Below are 25,000 nucleotides of genomic sequence, written 5' to 3'. Positions count from 1 at the left end.
AACACACTGAAGCCTCAGTCCCCTCATCCAGCTGGTCCTGAGTTCACAAACCTGTTCTACTAACACACTGAAGCCTCAGGACCAGAACATCCAATCAATCAGGATGAACCAAATTACAACACAGTCAAAACAAAACTATGTTGCTTATTGGGAAACACAAACACAAGCACAAAGCAAAAAGCAGTGCTATCTGGCCCTAAATCAACAGTACACCGTAGCTAAATATTTGACCATGGTTACTGATCAAAACCTTAGAAAAACCTTGACAAAGTACAGACTCAGTGAGCACAGCCTTGCCATTGAGAAGGGTAGACACAGGAAAACCTGTCTCCCTGTAGAGGAAAGGCTGTGCAACCACTGCACAACAGCAGAACCTGAGACAGAGCTGCATTTCCTGATAAAATGTAAAAAATATAAAACAATTAGAGAGTGTCATTTCCCCAAATTTGAAACCCTTATTCAAAGTTTGAAAGACCTCTCTGATGAGAGTAGGCTACCCGTCCTGTTGGGGGAGGACGCAGAGAACTGTGGGTTGGCAGCGCACTACATTGCCGCCTGCCATAAGATGAGGGACAGTGTCTGACAGACCAATCAACCTGCACATGTCCTCTACTGTATACTTATTGTTATTGTTGAATGTATGGTTATTTTGACACTTGGTTATTGTTGTTACTGTTGTCCCATTGACATTATTATTTTCATATTGTAAATATCCAAAATAAGCTTTGGCAATATGTACATTGTTACGTCATGCCAATAAAGCAAATTGAAATGAATTGAATTGAGAAAGACAATGATAAAGGGCGAGAGAGACAGAGAGGGAGAGAGAGAGAGACAGAGAGAGACAGAGAGAGAGAGAGACATAGAGAGAGAGAGAGAGAGAGAGAGAGACATAGAGAGACAGAGAGAGACAGAGAGAGAGAGAGACAGAGAGAGAGAGAGAGAGAGAGAGAGAGAGACAGAGAGAGACAGAGAGAGAGAGAGACATAGAGAGAGAGAGAAAGAGAGAGAAAGAGCCAGAGAGAGAGAAAGAGAGAAAGAGAGGGGGGTGAGAGAAAGGGTGAGAGAGGGGGGTGAGAGAGAGGGGGGTGAGAGAGAGGTAGAGAGAGAGGGGGTGAGAGGAGAAGGGGGAGAGAGAGAGGGGTGGGTGAGAGAGGGAGACCTAATGCCTAGGCTTCTTCTTAGAGGGCTAACTCAGTCTTGTGGCATGCAAAACACCCTGGGTTTGAACCTTTGTCAGTTACGCCTACAACCTCAATGAATTACTGTTCACCTGTATGTCCTAGACTAGAAAAGTTCAATTCCCACAGGGATCACTTACACCTACTAAAAATGTGTTAATTCACTGTATGTCACTTTGGATAAAAACATGTGCTTAGTGGCATACCATATACATTATTTTTGACTTGGATATATATTATTTTGACTTGGATATATATTATTTTGCTTATAAAACTCCATCTGCCTGAGAAGTGACTAAATCAGAAAGATAACTCTCTAAGACATGTGACATCCCACATGTGGGATCAGCTACAGTACACTGCCGGTCCCACCGACTGACTGAGAAACACTGCTCTTATATCTAGACTGTCTGTCTTTTTGAACAATGTGACCCTGTATTATCTAGTACGTAGGCTGTATGTCTTAAAACAGCATAATCTCCTGTATGACTAGGTCTGAGACTGATGTGAGCTTGTCTTTTGGGGCCGTATGCATCAAGTGTCTCAGAGTAGGAGTGCAGCCCCCCCCCCCCTCCCCCATGTAATGTTATTCTCTATGATCTTAGAGGATCCTAGATCAGCACTCTCACTATGAGACTGATGTGAACCTCTTTTCCCCATCCTTCCCTCAGGCTGAAAGAGGCCCAGCTGTCAGTGAAGAAGATTACAGCAGACAAGAAGGTGGAGACTAGGAAGATCAACCCTAACAGTCTGGTGAGCACAACTTAAACTTAATATAGACATACAGTGTAAATCTGAAGTACCCCTATCCACTATCAATCACATCTGATCAACCCTAACAGTCTGGTGAGAACATAGAGGCATTTAACACTGAGAGATACAGTGCCTTGCGAAAGTATTCGGCCCCCTTGAACTTTGCGACCTTTTGCCACATTTCAGGCTTCAAACATAAAGATATAAAACTGTATTTTTTTGTGAAGAATCAACAACAAGTGGGACACAATCATGAAGTGGAACGACATTTATTGGATATTTCAAACATTTTTAACAAATCAAAAACTGAAAAATTGGGCGTGCAAAATGATTCAGCCCCTTTACTTTCAGTGCAGCAAACTCTCTCCAGAAGTTCAGTGAGGATCTCTGAATGATCCAATGTTGACCTAAATGACTAATGATGATAAATACAATCCACCTGTGTGTAATCAAGTCTCCGTATAAATGCACCTGCACTGTGATAGTCTCAGAGGTCCGTTAAAAGCGCAGAGAGCATCATGAAGAACAAGGAACACACCAGGCAGGCCCGAGATACTGTTGTGAAGAAGTTTAAAGCCGGATTTGGATACAACAATATTTCCCAAGCTTTAAACATCCCAAGGAGCACTGTGCAAGCGATAATATTGAAATGGAAGGAGTAACAGACCACTGCAAATCTACCAAGACCTGGCCATCCCTCTAAACTTTCAGCTCATACAAGGAGAAGACTGATCAGAGATGCAGCCAAGAGGCCCATGATCACTCTGGATGAACTGCAGAGATCTACAGCTGAGGTGGGAGACTCTGTCCATAGGACAACAATCAGTCGTATATTGCACAAATCTGGCCTTTATGGAAGAGTGGCAAGAAGAAAGCCATTTCTTAAAGATATCCATAAAAAGTGTCGTTTAAAGTTTGCCACAAGCCACCTGGGAGACACACCAAACATGTGGAAGAAGGTGCTCTGGTCAGATGAAACCAAAATTGAACTTTTTGGCAACAATGCAAAACGTTATGTTTGGCGTAAAAGCAACACAGCTGAACACACCATCCCCACTGTCAAACATGGTGGTGGCAGCATCATGGTTTGGGCCTGCTTTTCTTCAGCAGGGACAGGGAAGATGGTTAAAATTGATGGGAAGATGGATGGAGCCAAATACAGGACAATTCTGGAAGAAAACCTGATGGAGTCTGCAAAAGACCTGAGACTGGGACGGAGATTTGTCTTCCAACAAGACAATGATCCAAAACATAAAGCAAAATCTACAATGGAATGGTTCAAAAATAAACATATCCAGGTGTTAGAATGGTCAAGTCAAAGTCCAGACCTGAATCCAATCGAGAATCTGTGGAAAGAACTGAAAACTGCTGTTCACAAATGCTCTCCATCCAACCTCACTGAGCTCGAGCTGTTTTGCAAGGAGGAATGGGAAAAGATTTCAGTCTCTCGATGTGCAAAACTGATAGAGACATACCCCAAGCGACTTACAGCTGTAATCGCAGCAAAAGGTGGCGCTACAAAGTATTAACTTAAGGGGGCTGAATAATTTTGCACGCCCAATTTTTCAGTTTTTGATTTGTTAAAAAAGTTTGAAATATCCAATAAATGTCGTTCCACTTCATGATTGTGTCCCACTTGTTGTTGAGTCTTCACAAAAAAATACAGTTTTATATCTTTATGTTTGAAACCTGAAATGTGGCAAAAGGTCGCAAAGTTCAAGGGGGCTGAATACTTTCGCAAGGCACTGTATATAGATATATACAGTAACAGTCAAAAGTTTTAGAACACCTACTCATTCAAGGGTTTTTCTTTATTTGTACTATTTTCTACATTGTAGAATAACAGTAAAGACATCAAAAGTATGAAATAACACATATGGAATCATGTAGTAACCAAAAAAGTGTTAAACAAATCTAAATATATTTTCAATTTTTCAATTCTTCAAAGTAGCCACCCTTTGCATTGAGGACAGCTTTCCACACTTTTGGCATTCTCTCAACCAGCTTCACCTGGAAGTGTGCCTTGAATTTTAAACAAATAACAGACAGTATCACCAGAAACCCCCCCCACCCCACCCCACCCCACACAATCACACCTCTTCCTCCATCCCTCATGGTGGGAACCACACACATTCACCTACTCTGCGTCTCACAAAGACACAGCAGTTGGAACCAAAAATCTCAAATTTGGACTCATCAGACCAAAGGACAGGTTTCAACCGGTCTATTGTCCATTGCTCGTGTTTCTTGGCCCAAGCAATTCTTTTCACTTACTGGTGTCCTTTAGTAGTTATTTATTTGCTGCAATTCGACCAGGAAGGCCTGATTCACCCCGTCTCCTCTGAACAGTTGATGTTGAGATCTGTCTGTTACTGTCACGGCTGATTTCCTCCTCTTCCTCTGAAGAGGTGAAACAAGGATAGACAGCTGCCTCTAATTGAGAACCAATCTAGGCAACCATAGACATACAAAATACCTAGAACGGTGACAGCCCCATAAACATACAAAAAACCCTAGACATGACTAAAACACAAACATCACCCATGTCACACCTTGACCTAACCAAAATAACAAGGAAAACAAAGAATACTAAGGTCAGGGAGTGACAGTTACTTGAACTGGAATTTTTGAGGCTGGTAACTCTAATGAACTTATCCTCTGCTACGGAGGTAACTCTGGGTCTTCCTTTCCTGTGGTGGTCCTCATGAGAGCCAGGTTCATCATAGCGCTTGATGGTTTTTGCGACTTCACTTTCAAAGTTCTTGAAATGTTCCGGATTGACTGACCTTCATGTGTTTCTCTTTGCCTATTTGAGCTGTTCTTGCCATAATATGGACTTGGTCTTTTACCATATATGGCTATCTTCTGTATACCTACCCCTGCTTGTCACAACACAACTGATTGGCTTAAACGCATTAAGAAGGAAAGAAATTCCACAAATTAACTTTTAACAAGGCAAACAAGAGTGTGCAAAGCTATCATCAAGGTAGAGGGGTGGCTACTTTGAAGAATCTCAAATATAACATATATTTAGATTGGTTGAACACCTTTTCGGTTACTACATGATTGCATATGTGTTATTTCGACGTTTTGATGTCTACAATGTAAAAAAAATAGTAAAAAATAAAGAAAACCCCTTGAATGAGTTTGTGTCCACATTTTTGACTGGTCCTGTAGATATATATATATATCGGATCCCTCCTGAACTTTCACTACACACACCTGTCCCCTATTCCCACTGATTAGCACTTGTATAAACGTGCCGTTTGGTTTCCATTGGGCGGTCCATTATTGTTACAATGTCCGTTGGTGCGTGTGAGTACCTGTGCTGTGTGTTTTGGGCTTTCGTACCATTGTGGATTGAGAGAGAGAGAGAGACAGAGAGTGAGAGTGAGAGTGAGACAGAGACAGAGACAGAGACAGAGCGAGAGAGAGAGAGAGAGGTACAGTTATATTCATAGTTATTGGTGCGTGTGAGTACCTGTGCTGTGTGTTTTGGGCTTTCATGCCCTGGTGGATTGAGATAGAGAGACAGAGAGTGAGAGTGAGAGAGAGGTACAGTTGTATTCATAGTTATTGGTGTGATCCTCTGGGTCAAAGCAACAGTACCACTGCTCTACACAATAAGATAGATAGGATCAAACAGGCAGACCATCATCCATCTTCTCGGTTTGGATTCAGACTCAACAACACAGTGTTAACAGGAAATCATATATTTTTTGACCAATCCCAGAACCTGGTTTTGATTAAATTATTGAACTACTGTTCCAATCATAATAATTATTCCACTGGGCCTCAAAGGGGAATTAAGCTCATGCCCTATGGGCCGTTCTGGCTGAGACATGGTTAACTCTGACAGGCTCATGCCCTGTGGGCCGTTCTGGCTGAGACATGGTTAACTCTGACAGGCTCATGCCCTGTGGGCCGTTCTGGCTGAGACATGGTTAACTCTGACAGGCTCATGCCCTGTGGGCCGTTCTGGCTGAGACATGGTTAACTCTGACAGGCTCATGCCCTATGGGCCGTTCTGGCTGGGACATGACTAACTCTGACAGGCTCATGCCCTGTGGGCCGTTCTGGCTGAGACATGGTTAACTCTGACAGGCTCATGCCCTATGGGCCGTTCTGGCTGAGACATGGTTAACTCTGACAGGCTCATGCCCTATGGGCCGTTCTGGCTGAGACATGGTTAACTCTGACAGGCTCATGCCCTGTGGGCCGTTCTGGCTGAGACATGGTTAACTCTGACAGGCTCATGCCCTGTGGGCCGTTCTGGCTGAGACATGGTTAACTCTGACAGGCTCATGCCCTGTGGGCCGTTCTGGCTGAGACATGGTTAACTCTGACAGGCTCATGCCCTATGGGCCGTTCTGGCTGGGACATGACTAACTCTGACAGGCTCATGCCCTGTGGGCCGTTCTGGCTGAGACATGGTTAACTCTGACAGGCTCATGCCCTATGGGCCGTTCTGGCTGAGACATGGTTAACTCTGACAGGCTCATGCCCTATGGGCCGTTCTGGCTGAGACATGGTTAACTCTGACAGGCTCATGCCCTGTGGGCCGTTCTGGCTGAGACATGGTTAACTCTGACAGGCTCATGCCCTGTGGGCCGTTCTGGCTGAGACATGGTTAACTCTGACAGGCTCATGCCCTGTGGGCCGTTCTGGCTGAGACATGGTTAACTCTGACAGGCTCATGCCCTATGGGCCGTTCTGGCTGAGACATGGTTAACTCTGACAGGCTCATGCCCTGTGGGCCGTTCTGGCTGAGACATGGTTAACTCTGACAGGCTCATGCCCTGTGGGCCGTTCTGGCTGAGACATGGTTAACTCTGACAGGCTCATGCCCTGTGGGCCGTTCTGGCTGAGACATGGTTAACTCTGACAGGCTCATGCCCTGTGGGCCGTTCTGGCTGAGACATGGTTAACTCTGACAGGCTCATGCCCTATGGGCCGTTCTGGCTGGGACATGACTAACTCTGACAGGCTCATGCCCTATGGGCCGTTCTGGCTGGGACATGGCTAACTCTGACAGGCTCATGCCCTATGGGCCGTTCTGGCTGGGACATGGCTAACTCTGACAGGCTCATGCCCTATGGGCCGTTCTGGCTGGGACATGGCTAACTCTGACAGGCTCATGCCCTATGGGCCGTTCTGGCTGGGACATGACTAACTCTGACAGGCTCATGCCCTATGGGCCGTTCTGGCTGAGACATGGCTAACTCTGATAGGCTCATGCCCTATGGGCCGTTCTGGCTGGTACAAGGCTTATTTACTTCCTCACTTGGCCTCAGAAGCCAGTATAGTGTGGTATGAGGACACTGTTTGCATACTGTCCCTAATGGAAAAAACAAACCCCTTTCTTCTGCCCTGACAGAAAGACAGGCTACGCCAGAAGGAAGCTAACATGGTGGCCACAAGCTGAGAGACAGAACAGGAGAGAGAAGATATTCATGAGAAAACTGATGAGTTGGTTTGTGAGGTAAGTGGGGACTTCTCCCACCCCTTTAGCCACCCACACAGGGTGATCAGGATCACACCAGTCACTGTTCCTGCCCACCCTCTTATACACCAAGCCTGGAACACTGCCCTCTGACCCCTGCTGGAGACTAGAGGAAACCCCACATACTATGGTTCTCAGGTCACGAAGCTCCAGATGGATTCACTGACCAACAGGGTACCAATTGCAATAGGGGGATAATGACTATTTTCTTGTTAAATTTTTTTTATGGGAGTAATGTATATTCATTTAAAATGCGGTGGATTCTCCACCTCATCCTAAGGACGTTCATGTTAAAAATAATGTTTCAGTCAAATATCTGGTCAAATGAAACAAGACGGTGTGTCTAGATTGTATGGGAAACGTTTTCTCGTGTAGATTTGTTTGTTTGTTTTCTGTATCATGTTTTTCACCTTACATTTCCACTGTCAATCATTATATCAATGTAGATATCAATCATCTATGTATCTTGCCATCGGTCTCTGTTATTACAACTTCCCAGCAACCCCAAAACAGTTCAACAAGGTGTACAAATACGAGTTTATTCACCAACCACGTTATATACTGTACATAAATAATACAATAGCATGAACGTTAAGGGACGTCTAACAATGCAGGTTTTAAATGATTTGCCAACATTCATTGACAACAAACTCAAGAGTTCCTGAAGTGAGTGTGTCCACTGAGAATGATACTTATAGTGAAGAAATGATGCATTTTGACCTCAAAACAACTTTTTGTTCAAGCATTATTATTTTATTTTAACAAATCAACACAGAACTAAAAGGAAGAAGAAATCAGTTGAACACCATTAAATCTGTAAATCATGTCATGTGATTATGACCTCAAATGTGTTGATGTGAAAGTTTAATTGTATTTATGTGAACTATTTATAATTGTAAAATGTGAAAAACTTCAATAAAGATTATTTTTAAAAAGGAAACAATGCTTATTCTCTCCACGTTGGCTCATAACAGTTAACAAGTCCATGTCAAATTGAACACATTGTGTGGCTTTTTCTCCATATTTAAATGCCATACATGCGCAAACATTCTCGTCTCCACAGACATACTGTTATTTGTATTATGCGCAAAATTTAAAAATAATTAAGCACGAAGCTATAAACCATTTACAATGTGCTAAACCAGTCAATAATGCCAAATCAGTCGTTATAGTCCCATACATTACACTGGGGTGGGGGTCTGTTGGAGTTGGCATTGCTGCCCGTTTAGTGTTTTTTGCATGGTTGTGAAGAGTTCCATCCATTGTTTTCGTTTTCTTTTGATCTCCTCTTTTAGGATTAAGATTGGATATTTTCTCCCTCGTGCATATTCGGTTTTTGCAATGGAAGCACGTTGGATTTAACGCATTTGGTCGGTCGCTCGCTCTATTCCTTTTAGTTATTCCAGTGGAAAGCAAATCAACACAGACTATACGAAATGTGTCCATTCCTTCTGGCTTTAACTAATCCAGGTCTATGGAAGCGCAGTGACAAGTCTTCACGCGCTGGACGCGTTTCTTCTGGGTGCTGGGTGACCGGCCTGGACAGATGAGGGTATAGGTGACGGTAGTGAATGTTTTTGGTTTACAGGTGGAACACGATTGGAAAGCCCCATCGTCTTGGTAGATGTGTCGGGGGATGTAAAATGAGTTACACTGCCCGTAACAGAAACGATTGATTATGGTGCGGCTGAGGCATCCTTCCTCGTGGATCGCCTGTTTCAGCGGCTGAGTCTTGCACCAGTCCAGTTTGAGGTACCGGCGCTCCGTGACGTGTAGGGCTTCTTGGCTGGATTCTAGAACCTCGTCAGCGGCCGTTACTGGCCCCATTTGGCGGGAGACAAATCCGTTCTGTGGTGGCTGCTGCGGTAAGCGTTCCGACTCGTTGGGGTTGGAGTTGTATTTGAATGGGTGCGGAGAGGCGCCCTGGTAGCCACCTACCGCTGCGCTCCTCAGCGGACAGAAGAGTAGTCCCAACACCATGGCAAATACTGTTGAGGTCTTCATCCTTAGATGTAGAATGTTAAAATATATAAGGATATTATTATTATATTTAAAGCCGTCGTGGAAATCAATAAAGAACAAATTTCGCATCACTTTTATGCAAGGTTTACGCAAACCAAATACTTAATTTCCACATGGTTATACAATGTACAGTTACCAGATGCATAGGATAATTTCAACATAGCGAGTATTTGGTAGAGCAAGAATGATAAATAGCTAGATTTACTCACCTGTGTTCTACACAAACTCCACACAACAGAAGCACTCCTGGTTTAGATTTAAGTGTTTGGAATAAACTGCTGGATTCCCTGCTGGAAGTAAGATATTGGTTAAGTAGAAGTATTTCTGTATGATGTCTTCTTGGAAGAGGCATAACAAACTGCTTTCCAGCTGTACTGTCTTAGATATAAGTACAGTGAGAGGATGTACCCGCCCCCTCCCACGCCTGTCATCCTCTCTTGATAGATACTATTCAAAAACGGACTCAAACCTGGGAAACTTGCAGAGTAAATCATTTATTTTATATTATTAAGAATTAACAGCAAATGTTCATCAAAAAACAGCAAGATAGTTAGATAATGGCTTGAGCCAAAATAAATTTAAAAAAGCTAAATCACAACAACTTGATTAAATATTTTGTATCACAAACAGCATATTTTTGGTTTGATCAAATATATAATTGAGACAACATTCAGCTTCATAGGCTGTTCTAATATTACTGAATTGCATGCCACAGTGGACCACAGGCACAAAATAACTCATAAGCTTGTTACATTTTCCACCCTGAGCAACAGTCATTTTGATAGATTGAAAAAAAGATAACAGATGGTAATATCTTATTTTTTTACACAATTGGTACATATCAATAAACCTCTGTGTTACTATACCTAACATTGTTAGTAGGCTACGTAGGTCAACAAAGATGTGTGATGGTGAAAAAGGAACACATTTAGAGAACATACTTGTCTGATGTGACATTTTATTATAAACTAGGTGGTTCGAGCCCTGAATGCTGATTGGCTGACGCCGTGGTATATCAGACCGTATAACACGGGTATTTTTACTGCTCCAATTATGTTGGTAACCAGTTTATAATAGCAATAAGGCACCTCGGGGGGGTTTGTGGTATATGGCCAATATACCACGGCTAAGGGCTGTATCTAGGCACTCCACGTTGTGTCGTGCCAAAGAACAGCCCTTAGCCGTGGTATATTGGCCATATATCACACCCCCTCGGGCCTTACTGCTTAAATCTACTTGAGATAATGTGAAGTGAACATGGTGGCCAGTAATGTTAAAACTACAGTGTGTTTTAGGTGGTGGTTTTTGTTGCAGTGGTGGTGCGATAGTCTTCGTCCTCTTCTGGGTAGTGGGGGACAGACTTCTTGGCCACCACATTGTTCAGCCTCTGACCCATCAGGTAGGGGTTATTGACACTCTGGAATACATTTTTAAAAAGAGGGTAAGATGGGTACTTTCCTGTTTTGAGAGGAAATATTTAGTTGTCATTGTGCTGAAGATAAAGAAACATGGACTTCATCCAGAAAGTTTAAAGTTGGGTTATCTCCTTCGGGGTATAACAAATCAATGGTGGTGATGTGGATTCACAGAGACCATTTCTACAAAAGCAAAACATTTTTCTCTGAGGAAAAAAAAACAAAAACAGAGAAGAAACAAACCAATCACAGACCCACCCTTTTTCTTCTTTTGGCTCCTCCCTTCAGTTTCTGGGACAACAGCTCCGTGTTCTGAAAGGAAATATCCAAGTGAGTAGGGGCACACATAGTTTGTTTTGACAGAAAATGCCTTTTTTTTCTCGAATCATTGTAAACAAATGGATTAAGCCTTTTCTAAGGGAACAAATATATTTTCTCTGGTTGACTTGTCTGGTGTCCACAGATGGGGTGTAGTGTAAGTTAGTAGAAATCAAAACAATATATTTTTCCTAATAGACTATTCTATTGGACTAGTTCAATAGAATAGAGTCTGATCTAAGGTCAGTTTACTGTATCCACTCCTGAGCCTAGTGGAGTGGGCTGACATTTCCCCTGACTCTGATCTAAGGTCAGTTTTGATTTGGGGATGGTATGGGCAACATCCATAACCAGAGAAACCATAGCACCCACCCCAGTCACTCACCCACTTAGCCAGAGCAGGGTAGTCATGCTCGGGGTCGAACAGGTGCTGATGTTTCTGGAACTCTCTGCTGAACTCTGCTGTGTCCGGGGCGTTTTCCAGACACCCATCTGCAGCTACAGTACAAAAGAGGGAGCAGAGAACAGAGAGTCAGAGATTGGCCAAATAGTATAGGACAGGGTTTCTCAAACCTTTTGGGATAGCAAATTCCTCAGGGACCCCCTCATAATCAGTACAGCACACAAGGAGTTTTACTATGACTTCGGCAGTGCATGGCCAGGCAAACTAAGTCTCAGGCCCTGGGAAGGAACATTTTTAAAGCCCGCCTTCTTGACATCGGAGAGAACATTTTACAATTTTCAAGCTAATTTCCTGCAATTCTACACATTTAGAGATTTTCTGTTGGTACAGCTTTAACCCATAGCAGTCTAAGCCCTGTCTGGGGGGGGGGGGTCCACTAAGCTATATGGAATTGTTTTAAGATGGTCATATGGAATTGTTTTAAGAAGGTCATACCATGGATTATTTAGCTATTTGATTTAGAATTCCAAGACCTCTTGAAGTATCCCAGAAAAATATAAAAACATTTGATGAAAAATATAATTTAGCCTATACAAACTAAAGGTCGACCTCTAATACGAACACATTGAATAACAGCTTCACTACATGGAACAACAGACTGTCCCCCCCCAAAAAAAAAACCTAAAGGAAGTTTGTTTTGAAGTGTCTGTCCTATATCTGAGAGATATAAGAAATATCAGGAAACATATACAGTGCCTTCAGAAACTATTCAGACTCCTTGACTTTTTCCACATTTTGTTAGGTTACAGCATTATTTTAAAATTGATTAAATCATTTTCCCCCCTCATCAATCTACACACAATACCCCATAATCAAAAGGCGAAAAACAGTTTAGACATTTTTGCAAATGTATTAAAAATTAAAAACAGAAATAACTTGTTTACATAAGTATTCAGACCCTTTGCTATGAGACTCGTAATTGAGCTCAGGTGCATCCTGTTTCCATTGATCATCCTTGAGATGTTTCTACAACTTGATTGGAGTCCACCTATGGTAAATGGACATGATTTGGAAAGGCACACAACTGTCTATATAAGGTCCCACAGTTGACACTGCATGTCAGAGCAAAAACCAAGCCATGAGGTCGAAGGAATTGTCTGTAGAGCCCCGAGACAGGATTGTGTTGAGGCACAGATCTGGGGAAGGGTACCAAAACATTTCTGCAGCATTGAAGGTCCCCAAGAACACAGTGGCCTCCATCATTCTTAAATGGAACAGGTTTGGAACCACCAAGACTCTTCCTAGAGCTGGCCGCCCGGCCAAACTGGGGAGAAGGGCCTTGGTCAGGGAGGTGACCAAGAACCGATGGTCACTCTGACAGAGCTCCGGAGTTTCTCTGTGGAGATGGGAGAAACTTCCAGAAATAAAACCAATTCTGCAGCACACCACCAATCAGGTCTTTATGGTAGAGTGGCCAGATGGAAGCCACTCCTCAGTAAAAGGCACATGACGGCCCGCTTGGAGTTTACCCAAAGGCACCTAAAGGACTCTCAGACCATGAGAAACAAGATTCCACGGACCCCCTGCAGGACCTCCACGGACCCCCTGCAGGACCTCCACGGACCCCCTGCAGGACCTCCACGGACCCCCAGAGGTCTGCAGATCTCACTTTGAGATCCCCTGCTATAGCAGAACACTGCATCTACATACAACAAAATCATACAGGAGAAATTGCCTCGGTAGGTGCAAATCGGTTTCTGCTTTAGCCGACGAGTCGTAGCTGTTTGCAATATCGAATGCAGAAACTCAAGTCTGTTACCCAGGCTACATCATTGTGTTACACAGTGTGTGTTACACAGTGTGTGTCTATTTGTGTAAAGTAAGGTATAGTAGGCCTTTATGTACATGTGGAATAAGTACTGTCTACCAGTCTTTCCTATTGGACAGGGGTTAGGAGGGTAACAGTCTACCAGTATTTCCTAGTGGACAGGAGGGTAACTGTCTACCAGTCTTTCCTATTGGACAGGGGTTAGGAGGGTAACAGTCTACCAGTATTTCCTAGTGGACAGGAGGGTAACTGTCTACCAGCCTTTCCTATTGGACAGGAGGGTAACTGTCTACCAGTCTTTCCTATTGGACAGGAGGGTAACTGTCTACCAGCCTTTCCTATTGGACAGGAGGGTAACTGTCTACCAGTCTTTCCTATTGGACAGGAGGGTAACTGTCTACCAGTCTTTCCTATTGGACAGGAGGGTAACTGTCTACCAGCCTTTCCTATTGGACAGGAGGGTAACTGTCTACCAGTCTTTCCTATTGGACAGGAGGGTAACTGTCTACCAGTCTTTCCTATTGGACAGGAGGGTAACTGTCTACCAGTCTTTCCTATTGGACAGGAGGGTAACTGTCTACCAGTCTTTCCTATTGGACAGGGGTTAGGAGGGTAACAGTCTACCTGTCTTTCCCACTGGACATGGGTTAGGAGGGTCGGGGTATCCATGATCCTCACTGAAGTCTTTAGGGATGTTGTCCCCTGTCAGCTCAGCTACGATGTTGGGGATGTTTCCATAGGGCCCCAGGTGCTGCAGTCCCTCATGAGCTCCACCTAATGGAGGAAACATAGCATAACAGGGACACCTCATTGTTTATTCATTGACCCGAGACAGAGAGGACATGTTTACTACTGTTTTTACATTTTAAATGTGATTACTGCATTTTGAAAGTCAAATTAATATCGTAATAAGAATAAGGAATATCACCTACTCAGCCTAGATATCACCATAGTACAGAAACCCAAGGACAGAAATGTCACCGTAATCTCCATAATGGTACTGGGAACTATAACCATTGGCTTGGTGAAAAAAATGTTCTCTCTCTCTCTCTCTCTCTCACTCTCTCTTACAGAATATATCACCTTAATACTCCTGATTAACATTTGGCAGGATCACATATAAAAATATCTTATACATTGAAGTAAACTCCATTATAGCAGTGATTTCTCCCAGGCTTTGAACTGGGACCACGACTACCTGTGGTGTAAAAACTAGTAGGGAATATATATATATATTTTAAATGTCCTGCTTTAGAGGGTAGAGTACATTTCTTAATACGTAACCATCGGCCAAATCATGACATCCCAGATATACACAAACTAGGCTGATGGTTGTACACCATTTCATACAGTCCTAAAATGTTAGGTTTAACATAATATAGTTGACAACCTATTTTGTTGGTTACAGTCCTGTTGTTACTGTACTTCACTAGCTAGGTTTGTTATTAGTCAGGTATTTAGAAGGTTTCCATCCAATTGGTGACAGATTTCCATGCAAATATTCTAACATCTGCATAAAAAAAACAATATTGAATGGTGTTTCCATCTCACTGACTTGTTGCTGTTGAAAGGATGTGCGTAATGACGTAGTGAACATTTAAAAAAAACACTGTTGCCTGTAAGTTCTCAGGTTTCCATCGCATTTTCATCTTTACTGATGGTTTTGTCACAAAACTAAACTTTCCCAGGCTGGTGTTGGTGGATACTCTATAGACGGTTCGCTGATACAACGGACAGGTACGATATGATGAGATATAAAAAAATTTTTTTTAAAAACAGATCATTTGTATTTGACAATTTGCAGCCAAGCACCGATCATCATGTCACCAGCGTCATTCAAATGATAACCTATATTTAGTGGAAATTTCCATTAAGCTCATCACTGTGGACTTAACCACCATATTTTATCAAGTTAAGGAATAAGTTGTAAAGTTTATCATAATTTATTCCATCTGCCTATAGACTTCCATGTGGTGGTGGTGGTAGTACCAGAGAGGAAGAGGCAAAGGGAAAGAATTTACTCCACCCAAAATCTGTCCATGCAAGATAAGCAGACCAAGTGGGGAGGTCTACAGAAGTGGACTGGCCATCTGGCATTTCGGGCAAATGCCAGATGGGCTGGTTCATATTTAGCCCAGTAGGCCTGTCTAACTTGGGTTTGTTGCACAAAATTATCATTATCTCACTAATAATGGGGGCATTGAGAAAACAAAATGGGCCGGTATGGGGGCCTCAAGGAAAAGAATGGGCCGTTGTGTTAGAAATGCCAGTTCCGATTTTTGGTCCTAGTCCGCCCCTGGATGTCTATGAGAGCGTCAAATTATGTGAGGCTTATGTGATAAAATATGTTTTATATTTTTTATTGTTTAGGTTGTTCCAAATGTACTGATGTAAGCACATGGCATTCCAGAAACTTTGAGAAAAACAACTGAGCTGATCCTGGCGTATCTGCCCTCTCATTGGATAGAATGGTCCCACCTGATCTCTCCTCTTCCCACCTGCCTTACATCTTTGAGGACATGTACTATATTTCCATTGTTAGAGCAGTCACTGGACCATCTTGTCAATATAATAGATCATCTTCGGTAGTACAACGAAACGTGATTGCGTGACTCCAAGTTTACTACGATATGATTGTTTAATCAATATATAATCAATAATAATATAATCAATATATGCGCATAAAAGCATTTCCACCGCAATTGTCACATAATCAGTTTCCCTGACAAAAAATGATCTCACCTTGTCTTGAGTATTTTGTTTAGTCGACATTTTACAGACAAATTTGCTGTTTTACATAAGTCCTGAAGTTATTTTTTTTTTCTTATGAGTCGGGTAATTAATCCACATTAAGTGGTTGGATGGAAACGTGGTTATTGACCAAAAACAAATGGATACAGAATAAGCACAAAATAGATAACACTGGAAACTACTATCCATGACTATAACAGACCACTCCTTTAACCCATACATTATTATTACAAATCATGGACCATAATCACCTACCTTGGATGCTCTGTGGCCCCACGATGTTGGTGGCCTGGTGAGCAGGGTACTCGACCCTGGGCCGAGCGATGCCCAGCTGCTCCATGACTCCGTGTAGGAGACGCTGAATGTCGGCCTCAGATACCTGGTCCGCCGTGCGGGGGCTCCGGGCCGATGCCAGCCCCGCTATACACACCAGAACAATCAGCAGCACTGATCTACTCAACCTGACTGCCGAAGCCATCTCTGGTGTCAGCTATAGGGAGATAAAAACTGTTGCTTTATAATGTCTAATAGGCCTATATGTTGTGTCTAATGTAGTTAGGAGAAAATGCAACTGAAAAACGTGTTATTCTAATTATATTCTATTTCATCAGAAGAAAGTCCATCTGACAGGAACCATCATTAACCCATCATCAGAAAACTGTATGGAGTTAGAATAGTTATTTTTATGCCACATTGTGGAACAATCAAAGTCAAACATGGTACAGACCATGATTAATAATGCATTACATTATCTATCCACGTGTATGCATAAACAACAAAACGTAAAGTGGATGAAGGGACAATTAGTCACTTATAAAAGAAAGGTCTCCGTTGAAGGATAAGGTGGCAGGCTTTAACGCAGGCACTGGCATAGAACACAAGCTTACCAGATGGCATACTGTATAAACATGTCAGGAAATTAGCTATAAAACTGCAACATGTTTCTCTCAGCTTCATGGCAAACTGTGTAGAATAGCAGGAAATTTGCTCAAGAATTACTGATAGTCAGGACAATCCTTGTCTGGCAGGTAAACTTTATTTTTAGTGAAAAAAAAAAAAATGTTGTTCCATTATTGGTTCTTAAAAAATGTTCATTTAGGATAATTTTAAGGGAAAATATTTGTTTTGGTAATTTCTGAAAATACTTTCAATATTATTAATTTCCATGTCGTCTCTATGCCTTGACATGCCTATTTTTGTATTACAGCCTGATTTTTTTATTTATACAATTTAGATTTTTGTTGCTGACCTATACAATACCTTATAATGTAAAATTGGAATTATCTTTTTTGAAATTTGTACAAATGAATTAAATTAAAAGCTGAAATGTCTCGAGTCCATAAGCATTCAACTCCGTTGTTATGGCAACCCTAAATAAATTCAGAAGTTTAAAAAAAGTTGCATGGACTCACTCTGTGCTCAATAATAGTGGAACATGCATTTTGAATGACTACCTCATCTCTGTATTCCACACATGATTATCTGTAAGGTCCCTCAGTTGAGCAGTGAATGTCAGACAGATTCAACCACAAAGACCAGTAATGATCTGGAAAGTTCTCTACTTCTACAAAACAAATACTGGAATCACCATGATCACAACCATAAACTGTCAACTCAATCTGCCTGATGAATTCAATGTAACATGTTTTCAGAGAAGTAAAGGTGCATTGAAAAAGCTAAGTTGTGTTTTTTCAATTCCGTAAAAAGATGAACAGTTATTGGGGATTTTCAAATGAATTATTTTCATATATTTTACAAACGTTTGTATGTTTTGAGTATCTGTTGTCAACGCCGTCATTGATAGCTAATCCACTTAAGATATATATTTGTTAATATTGAGAAGAAAAAAAAAGTATTGTAATCACTGTTCAGCAACATATGCTTAAACAATGAAAGTATTTGTGCTAGACCCAAAGGATGCTTTCTTTACAAAACGTTTTAAATCTGGGACACACATACCATTAGCCCTGGAGCGTTTCACAATGCTACAAAATAAGATTTATATCACATATTTAAATACTCTCAAAATGTTAGAATTAAACAATCAATGCCTTTAATTACTTGGACAATAATTTAAAATAAAAACAAAGCCTTTTATGGTGTCCGACACCAGTTTTATGGTTGTTCCTTTAATGGTGTGACAGCTGATACTTTGGTTTAACATTAGGACAAATTTTTGAGATTGAGAATCCCTGAGCTCTAAAACAGCAACAAAAAAATCTCAGCCACCATAGCAAAATAGCACGAGAAACTACACATTTCTCTGCAGAAACATTTAAAAAGACCTTGCGCCCTGTGAAACTGCGTTACGCCACAGGAAACAAGTCTAGACATTGTTACCTCAAATTTTACAATTAGTATTTTCAAAAATATTTAAACGTTTTGTATGGACAACCTTATGTAACCGCTGGTTTACAGGAGGCAGGTACAAATACACCGTATTGATGTTTCCCCTATAGGAAAATTATATCACACAAAATTTGGTCGCAAATATCGCTGCTGATGCCTAAATAATGTTGACATGGGCATAACCTATGCTAACCATAATAAATCCAAAATTACGCACATAAAACGGTGTTGTCTATCTGTAAATATTGCCAGAATGGAAATACATACAAATGTATATAGCATGCATCGGGCTAATTAGCCATATAATCAAATCAACTATTGACCTACAGTATGTGGAATTAAGGCATACGTGCTTTTGCCTCTTTTCTATGAAAACAAAATGTAGGTTGTAGGTCCGCCATCAAACGTTTAGGCCGACGTCAGAGGGAAATTTGCTACAGAGTCCGCTACAGTCATCCCAAGATTTAGATACACCAATAAACGATATTAATTCAACAAATGCAATGTTTTCAATATTATTAAGCTACGGTTAGACATATCGAAAAGGCCTATACGATATTTATCTGAACCTTACAATATAGCGTTTCCCTTACCGTGTATCCTGGATGCGAGGAGCAGGAGCCTGTAATGCTGAACGAGGATGCAGTCGGTCCTTGCTCCAGTTTATTAGCCTACCACTGTTGCCAGGCTCCCGAAAGTAACTGGCATCTCCGTGAATGTCATTGGTCGGCGGACAATGTTAATAATTAAGCGAATCAGTGTGCCATATTCGTTTTCTTGTGTGCTTTACAAATTAGCAGACAGACATGCAATAGCCTAAAATGTGGCTAAAATTGTATTTTCATACCTTTGACTCCAAAGTAGAATTAAAAATAAACCTATTTATTAAAACAAATTTTAGTTTTACAGACATGTAGGACAGGTGGACTACAGGAAATATGTACAGGGAAATAAATTAAATATAAAGTCCAAAAGTTTCTAAAGACAAATAAAATGTCTTAGCAATAAAATGTGACTTTCATAGGGTTTCATTCTCATCTTCAATGCAAAACAATAACTGACATATGGGCCTCGATGTCTGATGAATGGAGATCTCTCTATTTGACATGACTATAGAGTGGTGCGTCTCCTGCTCTTCCAGGGGCTTAGGTTCAGCTTTCCCAGACCAGACCGACCAGGATACCTGCGGATACCATCACCTCCCTTCAGCCTTTTGGCTGAAAAACACCCAACGTTTCCCGAATCTATTCTGAGGGGTGGACAGGGAATGAAAACTGTTAGTAGTTCCACCTACGTGGGGCAGGACCCTACCTTGATCGGTTTCTCTGAGCTTTGTTAAAAAGGTATATCACACAAAACTACATTTTACCTTTTGAGTGTTTTGCTCTGTAGTCTACAGCTCTCTGTCCTCACTGGGGTGGAGGGAGATCTAGCCAACCGAGCTGAAGGACTTGAGCCTGGTTTCTCTGGGTAAAGGAAGTTAAATTCATCATGAAATTATCACAAGCTCAAATGAAAAGTCTCTGAAACATTGTCATTATACTGCACACAATCTGACAGCCCAAATTCATGTGGAAAAATAGATTGTAAACATGTACCTGAGCAAAATGTTTTGCTCCTGAAAAGCTGAATGTCTGGGAAGGCCTCCAAACCCAGGCTCTTTCTGAGTGGCCGTCTCTTCCTGCAGGGAGACATCTCAGCATGACCTGGGATGCCCTCCATGATCACCTGAGGAACCACACCTAATAGACAGACATTTGCAGTGATTTAGAATGCGTCGCCAATCGAGAGCCCCCCTACATGACATTATCATACGAGTCCCGGCATACATCTGATGGGTGAAAGCAATCGAGGTGGAGAATGAGGGGTGTGAGAGTCATACCAAATGAATGGACATTCTCTATGAAGGTATAGACCACAGCCTTAAGTTTCATATGTGTGTCCATCCCCTCTGTTCCGTGGCTGGGGGGAAGCAGGCTCGGGGCAAAGATCACAGCCAGGTTACTATTGGTCATCCGGTTCTCTGCACACCTTCGAAAAACAGAGAGAAGACAATTGATGATCTCAATAAGAACCGGAACTACAAGGCACTTTCGATCAAAAGCATCGGCTAAATGGTATATTATCTCAGACGGAGTTCCGAAAAAGAATGGTCTTGACCTTTACAGCACTAGAGCTAAGCGTCAAAACAAATGTTATTTGTCGCTTTCTCTGAATACAACAGGTGTAGACTTTACTGTGAAATGCTTGGTTTCAAGCCCTTCCCAACGATGGAGTTAAAATAAAAACTCAAGATGAATAAAATGCAGAAGAACAGAGCTATATACAGGGAGTTCCAGATCAACGTGCAGGGGTAATAGCTACAGTTGAAGTCGGAAGTTAAAACTCGTTTTTCAACCACTCCACAAATTTCTTGTTAAACTATAGCTTTGGCAAGTCTTGTTAGGAGACCTACTTTGTGCATGACAAGTCATTTTTTCAACAATTGTTCACAGACAGATTATTTCACTGTATCACAATTGCAGTCGGTCAGAAGTTTACATACACTAAGTTGATTGCCTTTAAACAGCTCGGAAAATTCCAGAAAATGTTGTCATGGCTTTAGAAGCTTCTTTTTGGCTAATTGACATCATTTGATTCAATTGGAGGTGTACCTGTGGATGTATTTCAAGCCCTACCTTCAAACTCAGTGCCTCTTTGCTTGACATCATGGGAAAATCAAAATAAATTAGACAAGACCTCAGAAAAACAAAAACAAGTGTGGTTCATCCTTGGGAGCAATTTCCAAACGCCTGAAGGTACCACGTTCATCTGTGCAAACAATAGTATGCTACTAGAAACACCATGGGACCACACAGCCATCAAACCACTCAGGAAGGAGACGCGTTCTGTCACCTAGAGATGAATGTACTTTGGTGCAAAAGTGCAAATCAATCCCAGAACAACAGCAAAGGACCTTGTGAAGATGCTGGAGGAAACAGGTACAAAAGTATCTTTATCCACAGTAAAAACAAGTCCTGTATTGACATAACCTGAAAGGCCGCTCAGCAAGGAAGAAGCCACTACTCTAAAACCGCCATAAAAAAGCCAGACTACGGTTTGCAACTGCACATGGGGACAAAGATCGTACTTTATGGAGAAATGTCCTCTGGTCTGATGAAACAAAAAACTGTTTAGCCATAATGACCATTGTTATGTTTGGAGGAAAAAGGGGGAGGCTTGCAAGCCAAAGAACACCATCCCAACCATGAAGCACAGGGGTGGCAGTGTCATGTGGGGGTGAATTGCTGCAGGAGGGACTGGTGCACTTCACAAAATAGATGGCAACATGAGGACGGAACATTAGGTGGATATATTGAAGCAACAGCTCAAGACATCAGTTAGTTAAAGCTTGGTTGCAAATGGGTCTTCCAAATGGACAATGCCCCAAGCATACTTACAAAGTTGTGGCAAAATGGCTTAAGGACAACAAAGTCAATGTATTGGAGTGGCCATCACAAAGCCCTGACCTCAATTCTATAGAAAATCTGTGGGCAGAACTGAAAAAGCATGTGCGAGCAAGGAGGCCTACAAACCTGACTCAGTTACACCAGCTCTGTCAGGAGGAATGGGCCAAAATTCACCCAACTTATTGTGGGAAGCTTGTGGAAGGCTACCTAAAACATTTGACCCAAGTTAAACAATTTAAAGGCAATGCTACCAAATACTAATTGAGTATGTTAATTTCTGACCCACTGGGAATGTGATGATTGAAATAAAATCTGAAATAAATCACTCTATTATTCTGACATTTCACATTCTTAAAATAAAGTGGTTATCCTAACTGACCTAAGACAGGGACATTTCACTAGGATTAAATGTCAGGAATTGTAAAAACTGAGTTTAAATGTATTTGGCTAAGGTGTATGTAAACTTCAACTGTATATACAGAGAGTACCAGTACCAGATCAATGTGCAGGGGTAATAGTTATTTGAGGTAGATATGTACTGTACATGAAGGCAGGGTAAAGTGACTAGGCATCAGAATCGATTATATTAACAGTTAAATAAAGAACAGAGTAGCAGCAGCATATGATGAGTGCAAGTCTTGTGTGTGCATAGAGTCAGTGCAGGATAGACAACTAATGTCTATTTAGCAGTCTTATGGCTTGGTAGGTAGAAGCTGTCTCGAACCTGCTGGTCCGATAGCCAATGCTTCGGAACCATTTGCCGAACGGTAGCAGAGTGAACAGTCTAGTACACTTTACCTGTTGCCTGCTATTCCCCCACAATAGCAATGCTATTGCCAAACATTACCTGTGGGAGACCTTTGAGAGGAAGTGGAAGAAGTAACTGAGGAAGGCAAAGTTCCTGTCAGGCAGTAGGCAGGACAGCAGCTGGGTGGCCAAGGCCCTCTCCTCCAACGTGGGTAATAGCTGGGCCTTCAGCAGGGCTGGAGAAATAAAATGTGTTGCTGTCTATTATTGTCAGACTCACTTCACGCAGGACCTGTATTCAGTGGATCTGAGCCTAAATCAGCAATTCTATTCTGAGACACTTTATGAGTATGGGCCCGTAATTTCCCCCATTAAAGCCGGGATTTAAACCAGCGACTTTCTCCAACCTCTAGGCTGCCTACCTGAATGGAGGTCTGAGGGGAACAGGGGGTCTGGAAGCTCACGACAGAACAGCTTCAAAAGGCTGGCCACGTCACAGGGGAGGGCTGTGGATAGACAGGCCTCCCCATGGTCTAGTTTGGCCTGTGATATTGTTGGAGGTGTGGGGGTTTGGTGAGGAAAGAGGGGGGGAAAGAGGAGAGCAAGAATACATCAGATAAAAAAAACAAGTCTTAAATTGACATCCTTTAATCAACGATCCATGCATGTTGAAGTCACACACTTACCCTAAGGGTTCTCAGACGAACAACAGAGCCGGATTTTCTGAAAAGGCCATCAGTCCCAGCATGTTCCAGTAGATGCTCACAGGCATCCACTAGAAAGCTACATTGAAGTTGTAAGATTAATAGGAATTATTCTCACTTCAGTTGTACATTGTTAGAATGGAGCCTGTGTGTTCTTACTAGGGTAGCAAAAGATGATATTTTACAGGAAACTCCGTTAACTATCGGAATTTTGGTATCTTTCAAGGATATTATGTAATCCATCAAAAGACATCATGAAAGTGGCTCTTTTGGGTACTTCAAATTATCACAGGTGTCTGTAATTATCTCTGTCTCCTTCTCTGGCCTTATTACATGTAAAATATATTAAATGAGATGATTTTAAAATGAAATTGAAAAGTTGTAAATCATCATCTTAAATATAAAACATGATCCTAAATATATAGTGAATATCATTGGTGTTTAATGAGGGTTTCAGCATTTAACATTCTTATACACTTAAATATCTTACTGTCTATATGGATTCGTTGACAATGTTTTTACGTCAAACTGGTGACAGTTGTGAAAAGTCAATAGTTGGAAGAGTTGTAGAAGTAATTGAATATAATGTCATTGTTGATTAGATGCCTTTTTCATGAATTAGGCCATTTTCTCTTGAACATTCTACATCTACTAGAAACTCATGGACACAACTACACATTTTTGTTTTATTGTAATATATCTATAAAATACGTTTTTATATCAAGTTAAAGCATAAAATTACCAAAACTTTCGATATATTGCCGTAGCTTGTTAATTATCAAAATGACAGAAAATCCGGGTAAATTTGGTAAATTAGCGGTACCTTTGTAACCCTAGTTCTTACCAGGGTAGCAGCCCACACGGAGGCATGTAACACAACGGCAAACTCTCCAGTGGAACGCCGAACACTTTGGTACCACCTGTAAACCTTCTCTCTTTCTTCCTTCCACAGCTCTTCAGCTTTATCCCGTGAACCACACGGAGATGTTCCAATACAGAGAGACGGACCGTGTCACTAGGCCTTTCTGAAATCTTCATCTTTCCGTCACTCTTTTTGCAGGTGAAAAAATAAACCGTAGAAGCAGAGTAGTCCTAAATGTTATCTAGTAGTTTCTTCCAGGTAAACTATTTTAAGAGTACAATTGCTGATGACTCTGAAAAGTCACTTGTTGTTCCTAGTGTGCAATTATTGGCATCATTATCACCTGTGTGGCACTGTGAGGACACACCCTTCAATGAAGAGCCTCTGCCTGGAAGATGCAATACATTAATCAGACAGAAGGTGGCGCTATATCATCACCTTAGCGCTTAGCAGGCTTACAGGCGAACCTGCCTAGCCCTGGCCTAGTCAATGGCTGTGTTCCAGAGCATCAAAACTGTAATGTATCATGGGTAAATTGTGACTGACTGATCTACAAATCATATTGAGTAGTTTTTTATGATGCAAGGGAGATCAGTCACTCTTGATTTGCGTTTCAAGAAGGCTGCAATGTCAGATACAGAAATTACTTCAATTAAGGTTAACCGTCTAAGACATTACTTTAGATGAGGTCAACTGGCAAAGACATTACTTCAGA

At 41.7% G+C, this 25,000-nt stretch overlaps 4 protein-coding genes across 4 annotated transcripts in view; 1 reads left to right on the top strand and 3 right to left on the bottom strand.

Annotated features, from left to right (window-relative positions):
* The window catches only part of LOC139408071 (formin-like), a 54,823-nt gene extending 47,223 nt beyond the window's left edge, over positions 1-7,600 (top strand). Inside the window, exons 17-18 of the mRNA XM_071151888.1 lie at positions 1,853-1,934; positions 7,312-7,600. Coding sequence (XP_071007989.1) covers positions 1,853-1,934; positions 7,312-7,359 — 130 coding nt within the window. The 3' untranslated portion in view covers positions 7,360-7,600. The remainder of the gene's footprint in view (positions 1-1,852; positions 1,935-7,311) is intronic.
* Positions 7,601-8,738: 1,138 nt separating this feature from the next.
* LOC139407883 (gremlin-1-like) lies at positions 8,739-9,441 on the bottom strand. The gene has a single exon (XM_071151756.1). It carries the CDS (start codon positions 9,439-9,441, stop codon positions 8,899-8,901), a length of 543 nt encoding a protein of 180 aa, XP_071007857.1. The 3' UTR covers positions 8,739-8,898.
* Positions 9,442-9,944: 503 nt separating this feature from the next.
* LOC139407882 (neuroendocrine protein 7B2-like) lies at positions 9,945-19,173 on the bottom strand. Its single transcript, XM_071151755.1, has 6 exons — positions 19,117-19,173; positions 16,430-16,664; positions 14,048-14,197; positions 11,578-11,690; positions 11,133-11,186; positions 9,945-10,876 (listed from the first exon to the last, which is right to left on the bottom strand). Exons 2-6 carry the CDS (start codon positions 16,650-16,652, stop codon positions 10,751-10,753), a joined length of 666 nt encoding a protein of 221 aa, XP_071007856.1. The 5' UTR covers positions 16,653-16,664; positions 19,117-19,173; the 3' UTR covers positions 9,945-10,750.
* A 460-nt stretch (positions 19,174-19,633) lies between these two features.
* Positions 19,634-24,461, bottom strand: LOC139408070 (inactive Rho GTPase-activating protein 11B-like). Its single transcript, XM_071151887.1, has 8 exons — positions 24,268-24,461; positions 23,406-23,502; positions 23,142-23,262; positions 22,820-22,955; positions 20,406-20,554; positions 20,122-20,265; positions 19,893-19,989; positions 19,634-19,772 (listed from the first exon to the last, which is right to left on the bottom strand). The coding sequence occupies exons 1-8, from the start codon at positions 24,459-24,461 to the stop codon at positions 19,634-19,636; spliced, it is 1,077 nt and encodes a 358-aa protein (XP_071007988.1).
* Between the last annotated feature and the right edge of the window lie 539 nt (positions 24,462-25,000).

The sequence above is a fragment of the Oncorhynchus clarkii genome, chromosome 4, assembly GCF_045791955.1.
Source record: "Oncorhynchus clarkii lewisi isolate Uvic-CL-2024 chromosome 4, UVic_Ocla_1.0, whole genome shotgun sequence".
Taxonomy (NCBI): domain Eukaryota; kingdom Metazoa; phylum Chordata; class Actinopteri; order Salmoniformes; family Salmonidae; genus Oncorhynchus; species Oncorhynchus clarkii.
This window is presented reverse-complemented; position numbering and strand designations above follow the sequence as displayed.